Source organism: Girardinichthys multiradiatus, chromosome 15, assembly GCF_021462225.1.
Source record: "Girardinichthys multiradiatus isolate DD_20200921_A chromosome 15, DD_fGirMul_XY1, whole genome shotgun sequence".
NCBI lineage: Eukaryota > Metazoa > Chordata > Actinopteri > Cyprinodontiformes > Goodeidae > Girardinichthys > Girardinichthys multiradiatus.
The window spans coordinates 39,738,474-39,750,876 of record NC_061808.1 but is presented as its reverse complement, the minus strand read 5'-3'; the positions used below and the strand labels follow the sequence as shown (position 1 = coordinate 39,750,876).

The 12,403-nt window shown below is 40.7% G+C and overlaps 1 protein-coding gene across 1 annotated transcript in view; it reads left to right on the top strand.

The window, feature by feature from the left end:
* Window positions 1–9,745, top strand: part of znf292b (zinc finger protein 292b) — a 38,596-nt gene extending 28,851 nt beyond the window's left edge. Inside the window, exons 6-8 of the mRNA XM_047388025.1 lie at window positions 2,002–2,138; window positions 2,248–2,389; window positions 2,583–9,745. Coding sequence (XP_047243981.1) covers window positions 2,002–2,138; window positions 2,248–2,389; window positions 2,583–9,260 — 6,957 coding nt within the window. The 3' untranslated portion in view covers window positions 9,261–9,745. The remainder of the gene's footprint in view (window positions 1–2,001; window positions 2,139–2,247; window positions 2,390–2,582) is intronic.
* Window positions 9,746–12,403: the final 2,658 nt, after the last annotated feature.

Here is a 12,403-nt window from a genome sequence, read left to right as displayed (position 1 = left end):
CATAACTTCTGCTGCCTTCCAGAAAACAGCAGAAGAGATAATAGGTTGATACTTTATTTTCAAAAACTCTGTCCACTCTCTCTCAAAGAACACAGTGAAATCTTTAAGTAATGATGTGTTAAACTTTCAAAGTTTTATAAGTATGGTTAATGGTTTTTCTGTTATCATAGTTACTGGTGAGTGGTTGCTAAAGTAGATGGGATGAATTTGTGCCTGATTAGAAAGAAGTCCATATGGGAGTCAAGAGTGGTGGACTAGTAAGAAAAAAGTAAATTTCTTATCTGATTGGTGACATGAGCGCCAGTCATTGCACAGACCTAAATCATCCATTTACTGCTTTTATTGTATTAACTGACTGCAAGTTACGAAGTGCAGATGATCTGCTGAGCCTGTCTAACTCTGTGTTTAGAGTGAGGTTAAAATCTTCTCCCACCACAAGTGCTGTGTCCGTCTGAATTCAAAATCCAGTAAAGATAAAAGTTAGAGCACCAGTCTTTTTATATTTGTTAATAATTAAATAATCTGGATCAAATATGTTGTCTTTGCATGTAAACTGTTTTCTGCTATTAATTAAAGTAGCTACTCCTTTCTGCCGTAGAGTGTGGTCCAACTATAGGGGTCACACTCTTAAGCCTCCCAGGTAAGGTTTATTCGGGGGTTCTAGTCGAACCTCGGATTCAGGAAGATCAGTGTGGTTTTCGGCCTGGCCGTGGAACACTGGACCATCTCTACACCCTCAGCAGGTTCCTGGAGGGTGCATGAGAGTTCGCCCAACCAGTCTACATGTGCTTTGTGGACTTGGAGAAGGCGTTCGACCGTGTCCCTCGAAGAGTCCTGTGGGCGGTACTCTGAGAGTATGGGGTACCAGGCCCTTTGATACGGGCAGTTAGGTCCTTGTATGACCGGTGTCAGAACTTGGTCCGCATTGCCGGCACTAAGTCGGACTGGTTTCCGGTGAGGGTTGCCTCAAGTGGAGGAGTTCAAGTATCTTGGGGTCTTGTACACGAATGAGGGAAAAACGGAGCGGGAGATCGATAGACGTCAGCAGTGATGCAGGTGCTGTACCGGTCTGTCGTTGTGAAGAGAGAGCTGAGTCAGAAAGTGAAGCTCTCAATTTACCGGTCGATCTACGTTCCTACCCTCATGGGTTTCCTATGGTCATGAGCTTTGGGTCATGACCGAAAGAACGAGATCACGGATAGAAACGGCCGAAATGAGTTTCCTCCGCAGGGTATGTGGGTTCTCCCTTAAAGATAGGGTGACAACCTCGGTCATCCGGGAGGGACTCAGAGTAGAGGCGCTGCTTCTCCACGTCGAGAAGAGCCAGTTGAGGTGGCTCGGGCATCTGGTTAAGATGCCTCCTGGACACGCCTCCTTGGTTAGGTTTTCCGGGCACGTCCTACTAGGAGGAGGCCCAGAGGAAGACCCAGGACACGCTGGAGGGTCTATGTTTCTCGGCTGGAATGGGAACGTCTTGGGATTCCCCCGGACGAGCTGGCCCAAGTGGCTGGGGAGAGTAAAGTCTGGGTCTCTCTGCTTAGGCTGCTGCCCCCACTACCCAACCCCGGATAAGCGGAAGAAAATGGATGGATGGACGGATGGATAGATAGATAGATAGATTCATGAATGGATGGTTTTCTGAAGAAAGACAATGTCTGCTTTAAGTTTTTCTTGTTGATCTATGATTTTATGCTTTTTAAAATATTTCTAATTCCATATACATTTTAAGTCTCAAATTGTATTGAGTTCAAATCACTAAGTATGAGGTCTAAACTAAGTTTGTATTGCAAATGTCCTCCTATGTGTTGATTAAGTATCTTAAAAAATAGTAGCTGATGGAAAAAATTAGTGGGGTGGGGATTTACATCTAAAAGAACATTTTTAACTTGTAGAATGTTAAAAAAACAACTGAAAGTTTTTATTAAAAAATTTTTACTCTCAATTAAATATATTGTTTCCATTCACAAAAACTTGGACTGTCACTGTGATCTTTGTGTTCAGCTTTCGAAGGAGGACTGTCATGAAGCTTTGGAGATGATTTGCAACCTAGAATCAGATGGAGATGACAGTGAAGCCTTCAGTTTATGTTCAGCCTTTCTAACACGTCAGCTTCTCCAAGGAGACACATACTGTGCTTGGTAAGAGAGCATTAAATTCCCTATTATGGTACGTGGTGTAAAGATACTGAACAGGAGTTATCATTGAATTTACGGAGTTTCATGTATTGTTTCCCTATTTACAAAACAGGGAGCTCACTCTGTTTTGGAGTAAGTTGCTAAAGCGATTAGAGCCATCAGACCACACCTTCCTTGATAGGTGTCGACAGATGTCAGTCTTATCTAAATCTGTGTACCACATCCTGTTCCTCATCAAGGTCATCCAGTCAGAGGTCAGTTGGTTGTCCCTAAGAATGAGCTCACCCAAATAATTTAAAAGTCGCAGTGTTTGTATTTTGACATTTTCATTTATTACCATCCTTATAAGGATATGTTTGCCTTTGCAACTGTTTTAATGACTGGTTAGTTGACTAAGTTTCATGTATTTGACTAATGTAAATGACTGAGCTTTTTCTTCCTTTATAGATAACCCACATTGGCCTACCAGTGTGTATAGAGTTGTGCATAATGGCTCTACGGATCACATCGAAGGATGACAAAGGAAAGGCCACAGTGTGTAAAACAATTTCCTGTATGCTTCCTGCTGATCTGGAAGTTAAGAGAGCATGCCAACTAACAGAGTTCCTTCTGGAGCCCACGGTGGATTCATACTATGTTGTGGAAACACTTTACAATGAACCAGATCAAAAACTAGAAGAGGAAAATATGCCCATTCCTAACTCTCTACGTTGTGAGCTCCTACTGGTTTTAAAGACCCAGTGGCATTTTGACCCAGAGTTCTGGGATTGGAAAACACTGAAACGTCATTGTCTGTCACTAATGGGTAATGAGGCTTCAATCGTTTCATCCATTGACTCTCTAAATGATTCTGAGAACACAGAGGAAGAGGAAGACTATGTGAGTCTAAAGGAGTTGAACAATATCCCTGACGACACAGTCAGTGGCACATATCAACTTCAAGATGTCACAGATAAAAAGCAAAAAAATCGAGAAATGAAGAAACTGAGGGAAAAGGGCTTTGTATCTGCCCGTTTTAGAAACTGGCAGGCCTACATGCAGTACTGTGTGCTCTGCGACAAAGAGTTTCTCGGTCACCGAATTGTTAGACATGCTCAGATTCATCTCAGCAGTGGAATATATACTTGCCCAATATGTGTTCAAACATTTACATCAAAAGACACATTGCTTCCCCATGTAACGTCACATGTTAAACTTTCTTGCAAGGAAAGGCTGACTGCAATGAAAACCAACAAAGCATTGGTTAATTCCAAAATGGCTGTGCCTCCCATTGCAATATTAAAGGCCAAAGCACACAATCAGATACAGCAACAGAACAGTGCTGTAGTTCAAAGAGTTCAGCCACAAGTGGATAGGCGTGATGTAGATATTAATGAGGACAATGTGTGCCCTGTTGGAAAATGCAAGAGAAGCTTTAAGTTTTTCAAAAACCTCATTGCACATGTTAAAGGTCATGGGGACAATGAAGAAGCAAAAACGTTTCTTGAACTGCAGAGCAACAAGGTGGTTTGTCAGTACTGTCGTCGCCACTTTATCAGTGTCACTCATCTTAATGATCATTTACAAGTCCACTGTGGTGCAAAACCTTATATATGTATACAGTTAAACTGCAAGGCAAGTTTTCTGTCAAACACCAAGCTCCTCATTCATAAGAAAACACATTCAGTTTTCAAGGCTAGATGCATGTTTCCAAATTGTGGGAAAATCTTTAACGCCCCTTTTCAACTCTACGACCATGAGGCACATCATTACAAAACCTTTACTTGTAAAGCTCTGGGCTGTGGAAAGGTGTTTCATTCTCAACAACAGCTAGACTTGCATCTAGAGAACCATGTTAACCAGGATCAAGAAAGTCCACCTCGTTCACAGCCGTCAGCCAATACACAGCCAGGTTCTTCACGTGGTGAGCAAATACTGTCCAGTCAGTTTCCTGTTAAGGAAGAAGAAGCCCAGAAAATCTTGAATTCTAATACATCTGTGTATCCAACTCCTGGAGAATTTATGAGAATGCAAAGTTTTCTGGAGACTTCACAAGAACACGCGGATACCTTGGATGGATGCCAATTTAAACCAGAACCTCCGGAATCAATGTTTCCAACCAGCAACATGAACAGTTCCAATAATTTCCTAATTCAGTCTGTGGATTCTCATTTACTTGATTCCAACAAAGTGAAGGATGAGGTTGGTCATCAGTCATTAGATTGCAAGATTCCCCCTCAAAATTATCATCCGGTACATCAGTTTGAAGCCAGTGTAGGACAGCTTTTACAAAGTCTGCCCCACACACTCAACAGCAAATTAAATACGGATGTAATAAGTTACAAATCTAACCATAACTTTATGTTACCTACACAGCAAGGGCCTGTGTCTTGTAGGAATAGTTTAGCGGTATCACTGCCCCACATTTCTACAGATTCAGCAATGTTACAATCACCTCCACTAAAGGTAAACCCTCAACAACTAACTGAGGGCAACCAGGAGAACTTTGCTACTCCCTCAAATATTACAGCTCCCCCCACAGGGCAGAGAGAGAGGTTTCACTGTGCATTTGGAACATGTACAAAAAACTACAGCTGTTATAGAAGTGTTTCCAAGCACATGAAAGCAGTTCACCCAGATTTCTATGAGCAATGGAAAGTTGCTCGGACTGAAATCAGAACAAGCCGCATTGCAGCACCAAACATCTCATCAGGACCTTTGAGTTCAGTGTCCTCACTACAGAGGAAGCAGGCCAGCCATCATGTTCAAAGAAAGAATATTATTCAGCCACAGCATTGTCTTAATACAAGTACAGCTTCTCAATACGTAATCCCACATGTCCCCACATTTTCACAAAATCCAAACAGTTCACTTCTAATGGAAAATGTTTTGAACCCTGTTGTCCTTCCTCAGTTAGGTGCTGACCAAAGTCCAGTAACGCCACAGTCTCAAGTTTCAAAGGCTCAAAACCCTGTTGCTGCTGAAAGTGAATTTGGTCCTCACTTTAATTCTTCCCAAACATTCATATCTAATCAGCGAGTGATGTCAGAGATTGATTCTACTAGTGCTGTTTTCCCTCTTGGCCTTTCCTCATGCTCTGTAATGGGATCGAAAATAAACCAGCCAGAGTCCTTGACGCCACAGTTTGGTGGTAGATTCCAGTCTACTACTACTTCATGCATTCAAAGATCAGTGGAGCTGTCACAACATACAACAGCCTCTCATCCCTGTACTTCACAGATGCAAAGCAGTTTAGTCCCACGCTCCAAGACTCCAGGGAAAACCAAGCCAAAGGCAAGTCATGAACTGTCTGATTTTTCCATTGTGGCAGCAAAGCAAAACAGCAGAACTGTCCACCCTAAGTGTCGCTCTGCCATCTCTAAAAAACGTCCTGACACTCAAAAGCAAGCCAGAAAACATACAAGAACCAAATGGCCTGCAATAATCAAGGATGGAAAATTTGTTTGTCGAAGGTGTTTCAGACAATTTGATAATCCTAGATCTCTTGGTGGTCATTTGTCCAAGCGAACAGTTTGCAAACCATATCAAGAGTCAGAAATAAACACAGATGTATCCCAATCATTTCTTGATCTTCTAAATTCAGAGCAAACAGTTACAACCTCCCTGTCACAACCATTTTACAATGGTGTCTCTTTGTATCAGAAGCCTGACAAGATCGTAACTGGTTGCTCCTCAGCAACAAAACATTATCCCACTCCTCAATATCCTCAAAATAACCTGCCAACATATGAAAATAGTCAGTCAAGTAACAATATTCTCAAACAGCTTATGGCAGAATCTAGTATGTCTGATCAGTTTGTTCCTCCACCTGAGGCCCAACCATTGTTCCAAAACAGCTGTGCTTCTCATGAAGAAAGTAAGCGTCTAGTTGGTACCTCAGTTATACAACATACAGAAACTGTCCAGCTGAAGCAGGCAGCCAATTCATACGGTGCAACCCATTCTCCCATGGACAGGTTTCCTGGGATTGAATTCTCTGATCCACCTATCTCAGATGTCCTCACAGAGAACTCTGCTACTGCCTTCCTAGGCAATACTCCCAAGATCAGCAGAACTCCTGAATTAATTTTTCATGAAAGTTATCCCTCTAAGAGAACTATCTCAACTCCAGATGGATGTTCAAACTCAGTGAAGCAAATGTTACCTGATTTTCACCTTAGTCAAGCAATAACAAGTGGAATGCAAACCATGAGTCCAGTAAAGACTACTGATAAAGATATCAAAAAGCGACTGCGTGAACAGATTTTGGCTGGTGACTTTCAACGCAGAAACGTTTGTCCTGCAAATGGCAATCTAAAAGCTTCAAACTCAGTTTGTAGTCCTTCCAATAATTCTGGATTTCAGAACTTGTCTCACAATGCCATGAGTCATTCAACACCTCAAGGCCACGTTCTGACTAGAAAATCTCCAGTTATTCCAGAATTTTCTGGTGAAATTGAAGACCTACTAAACGCACAAAGCTTTACCAATTTCAGAGAGACTCCCAGAATGCACATAGAGCTACCGAGCCCCCCAGTTGCTACAGCAACTGATGTGGATCCTGGACCTTCAGAGTTGTCAGCCACCCAGCAGCTGTGGATGACAGAAATTCAATGTGCATTTGAAAAGCTTGACTTAGTCAAAGACATATCTAATCAGTTGACAAGTTTAACACAATATAAGGTTGATACAAACAGCTCGTCTATATCCTCCGATGTGACATCCCAAACTTCAGTGGCATCAACATCTCTTGACGTTAAACCATTTACTTGCGAGAACAAAAACTGCACATTTAGTTCCATTTCCAGTGATGCACTGTGGAAGCATCTCTCTAAAACACACAACTACACACTAGAAATGGTTAATGTAGTCAAAAAAAGGTATGGACAATACGCTCCTTTCAAGTGTCAAAAATGTCCAAAAGCCTTTACTCGAAACTCAAACCTTCGTATTCATTACCGGACAGCTCACAAATTATCAAATAAGGAAATTGCAGACTTGGATGTAAAAAGAAGGCTTGCTAAAGCTGAAGTATCTAATGCTAGTCGAAAAAAGTCTGTTAGTGTAAGCCAGGTTACAATAGCTCCAATTACCACAGGTAACCATTCAGTTTTAGATAATGGCACCCATATGTGTCCTCTTCAGGGTTCAAAGATATGTCAGACATATGTTCCCTGTGCCAATGCAACTATAACTAATTATAAATATGAAGGTGATAATCACTGCTCAGTTATTCAGCCCTTGAAAGCTGTCCCCATGCACAATCTAGAACATACTACACCTGCAAGGGCTCAGACCTTCACAAGCTACCAGTCAACACAAGCAGGGATATCATCTGAACATGGGTCAAAACAGCAAAGAAACCTGCCTGGAGTCCATGCAGAGAGTCAACATTTTCCTCTATTCCATGATTTGTCTGCCACACGTGAAGCTCCACCAACTCATGAAAGTGGTCTTTTCGAGATGCAAACAGTGGTTAAACCAAATAAAAACACCATCAGGAAGTCTAAAGGGAAGAAACCAAAATCTGGAGATGTGATGAGTCCATACAGACCATATCGCTGTGTCCATCAAGACTGTGAGGCAGCCTTTACGATCCAGCAGAATCTGATCCTCCACTATAGGGCTGTGCACCAGTCTGCTTTGTCAGCACTGGACGTGAGTGAGGAGCATGACGAAAGTGATGAAGCAGGCGAACTTACAGACCATGGTAAAGAAGTGTTAGAGGCAGAGTTGTTGCAGATTTCCGAATTCAGATGTCAGGTCAAAGACTGCTGCTGTGTTTTTCAAGAAATTCCCAACCTCTTCCAACATTATCTCCAGTTGCATGAATTTACAGACGATGAAGTGGATGCGCTATTGTCTGGAATCAGACTTAACAGGTTTGCTTGTGGTCACCAGGGCTGCACAGAAACCTTTATTGCTTTCAGAAAATATAAAAGTCATGTTAAAGAACAACATAAAGACCTAAACTTTGCGAAACCTGAACAATTACAAGTTTTATTTAAGTGTGAAATTGAAGGTTGCGATCGCTCTTATGCCACAAAGTCAAATATGCTTAGACATATGATGAAAAAACATCAGGAGCTGTACCAGCTTAAAGTACAAAATAAGCAAGTAAAAGAGGATGAGATGAAGCAAAACTCAACATCTTCACATTACCAAATTACCAAAACAAGTAATGGGAAAGAAAACATAGAGAGTAACAAAAAGATTCCCCAGAGACCTCATGACAGGAAGAAGGTAGACAAGTCAAAAAGCAAACATTGGCTTAAATATGGAAAACCTTCTTTGAAGTCTAAAGTGGATGCATCTGCATTGTGCACACAGAAATGTCCGCTACAGTATCCTTGTATGATCAAAGGTTGCACATCCGTCATGAAGTCTGAAAAGAGCATACTCAAACATTACATTGGACACGGACTGTCGGAAAAGTATTTGGAACAGCACAGGAGTCACTTTATATTCTGCAAAAAATTCTCTAGACAGAAATGTCGTTCCATCAGGAGTGATGACTCCAAATCCGAAAACACCTCTGAACAGTCGGACACTGAGAAGACAACAGACTCCATCGTGGACGAAGCGAAATATGAATATTCAAAGCCGGTCCTACGCAGAAGGAGCCCAGCAGAGATGCCAGTTACTCTGTTTAACACCAATTTATCAAATAATAAAAGCTCTGATGGACCTGTGGTACTAAAACGTAAACGAGGACGACCAAGGAAATTCACCGAAAATTTTGTCAAGCCCAAAAAAGTCATTTGCCCAACCAAGGCTACCGAGATTCACTGCAAGGAGGAAATGCAGACCTCCCCATGCCTTCCAATAATCCCAGAAGAGACTAAGAGTGTGCCTCTGGCTTCCTTTAAACCAATGGGATTTGAAATGTCTTTCTTGAAATTCTTGGAGCAGACTAACAAATCTGAGCAAAATTTGATGAGACCAGTTAAGGTAACAGAATGCGGTGAGACCCAAAATAGTTCAAACAGCAAAAAGACCTGTGTCTGGTTCAGCAATCATCAGAACTTAAAGTCACTTTGCATGGTTAAAATAAAATTAGATCCAGCCTTTTCAGGTGTCCAAGGGCCTATGTTGAAACAGTTGCAGGACATGGACCCAGCTGTAGTGTTAGAAAAATGTGACTGATAGCTTTTGGAGGCTTTTTTCTTTTTTTAAATACATCAGTCTGAGTTGATGGAATTGTCGGTCTGTTTCACAGTACTATCTGTACAGGTCTTTTTCATATTGTAAAGTGTAAAGCATGTTCAAATGGCATCAGCTTGTGGTGTCTAAATTATCCCTGTGGGAATTTGAGACAAATGAGCTCTATTCTGTGTGCAGTTGTGAAGATTGATTATTTCGTGTTGTGTGTGTGTATATATGTATATGTATATATATATTTATATATATATATATATATATATATATATATAGATTTAAAATTTCCCGCTGCCACCAGCAGTCTTAAGCAGTTTTTTTTTATTATTTTACTTGGTGGTTTTTGTTTTGTCTTTTATAAGATAACACAGCCCTTCAATGTGTTTTTTGAAGGTTAAACTTCCTAGCGATTGCATGTAGATCTATAAAATGATTTTGTTACTTTTTCTCAATTAAACTCACCTATTAAAATACCCAGTGGTTTTGACTTTTTTTTTTTTGGTCACATGTTGAATACCTATAAGAAGGGGGTATATGCATTTTGTCTTCTGTTTCATGGAGCACAAAAAAAGATTACTCATTGTCATTGCCGTTAGCCCGTTGAGACAGTGTCTTGCCCACCGCCAAAATCAAATTAAATTAAAACCAATCTTAATGAGCAAATCATGGAAATCTCAAAGACTCCAACTGAACAGAAAAAACAATGCTTTGTTGAACATAATATCTCAAATACTTTGTCAGTTAATGATTTGTGATAATCATATTCATTTATTCTGTCTCAGAAATCTGTCTGCAGCAAGACGATTATGTTAGTAGAAATGAGTGAATTCCTAATTTTTCAAATTTTCACATTCCTCAAAATTAAACCTTTACCTTGATCAGGATGACTTGGTAAATTACAAACCTACTTCTAATCTTCCTTTCTTATGTAAAATTCTTGAGAAAATAGTTGCTAATCAAGTGTGTCAGCATTTACACAGCAGTGATCTGTTTGAAGAGTTTTAGTCAGGTTAGAATAAACGACTGCATTTTAGAGTTTGGCCACTTTAGAATGGGCTATGTGTAGGGGTACTAAGTAAAATAACTGATAACCATTGGAAAAGAGAAGGGGTCATACAGGTAGCAGAAATGGAGGTTGTGTTTGCACCTCAACCATAACTGAGCCGGTTTAGGCTAAACCTGACTTCCCCTTACTCCATCCGACAGGGAGGGAGGAAAGCAGAGGTAAAAATATTTTTTACCAGTATGTCCCACAATCAACCCAATACACTAAACTTTACATCAAACTGTAGGTCACTGAGGATTATTTTCCCTATTATAAGAAAAGTGAAAACATTAGCATTCATACTTTGTTATTCTGGTCTGTGTGAAAACTCATCTATAAGTAATAGCAATGTTATTTCTAACAACCCCCCTGATGAGGTGTCATTTAAAGGCTCCTCACTACCTAAAACTAGTGGAGATAAATCAATCCCCATCAAAGCTATTGATGAAAGCTGTCAGAAATTCTTTGATCCAAATTGTTGCTCCTTTTCTTGGATCTGAATGTGTGGATCTCAGTTAAGCACTCCGTGTAAGCGAAATGTATGTACGTATGTGACAAAAAACTAATTTTTCTCAAAAGTTCCCCCGTACGAAGTGGGCCAATTGGTGTCAGGGCATCCTGGATGGAGAGGGTAACCAGGGCACATCTTTCCTGTACAGTCAACATGTAGTCACTTCCTAGGATGATCACTTTAAAAGGTCCAACAGCAAATAAGAATTCCAGGCCTTATATCAAGCTAATTTACAATCTAGGCTGCAAACAATAGTATCTATCTCCAATACTAGATAAAAGTAATTTACATATTCTGGACAACCACAATCATACCATCATTTAATTATTCATTCCTATTAAACATCTGATCACCGTAACCAGTCATTACCCCAATTTTCCCTTTTTTTCCAGTTTCCATCCTAGGATTGTTATCTTTATTTTTCTCTCTGAAGTATAAAGGTTACTCAGACAAACATTTAAGACACACAACACATGCCTGCTTCAGCCTCCCTTCTTAAAGAAGGAAGGCTGAAGCAGGCATGTGTTGTGTGTGTTTTACCATCAAATTATTCAACAAGAAACCTATGGTAGAATGATAGGTTCTATTGGGTGTCCTTCCCACCTCAAAGAGAATTTAGATCCAATTTCCCCTTTAAGAAAAATCATTGGAAATTTGAGTTTTCACCCTCTGAAACTAAAACCCAGAAAATTGTTTCAACTTGCGAGCATCTGAACACATCTAGGGAACACCGACATTAGAGGAAAAACAAAACTTGGTGCGCTCTAAAATGTTCATTAGTTGTCCTAACACAACTATGAATCAAAACCCAAAACAAATAATGAGCTCACAGTAACCAAACATACCACTCGATTCATGAACCTTTTACTCAGGTGGCCCACATCAATACATGATTCATACCTTGGTCTTCCATTCATTCCTGTCACACCCTGCTCAAACACATTGTTTTCATCCTCCAACACCAATCTTTCCAGTCATACTGCTTCGGATCCCCTAGGAAGTGATAATGTAAATGGACCCATTTGTCAGGCTGGTCCCAGCCACTTTTGCAGGCCTTCTTCTCCTAGGATAAAATTATATGTTTAGGGTTATTGCTCACATCATCAGGCAATATAGTGGGACGACTCTTCATTAAGGTTTCCAGAAAAATTATTAACTCATGAGTATTGTGACCTGCAAGGCCTGAAAATAATTTGATCATACAGCCGTCCCAATACAACAGTTTAACAAGAACGTAAAATCCAAAACTTGGGTAGTGAAATCAGCAATTTTCCTCTTTTTTCGCAACACATAATCATAATTGTCAGTCAGTCATTTTCTACTGCTTATTCCATAGTGGGTCGCGGGGTAGCTGGTGCCTATCTCCAGCAGTCTATGGGCAAGAGGTGGGGTACACCCTGGACAGGTCGCCAGTCCATCGCAGGGCAACACACAAACAACCATGCACACACTCATACACCTAAGGGCAATTAAGAGAGACCAATTAACCTAACAGGCATGTCTTTGGCCTGTGGGAGGAAGCCGGAGTACCCGGTGAAAACCCATGCATGCACGGGGAGAACATGCAAACTTCAT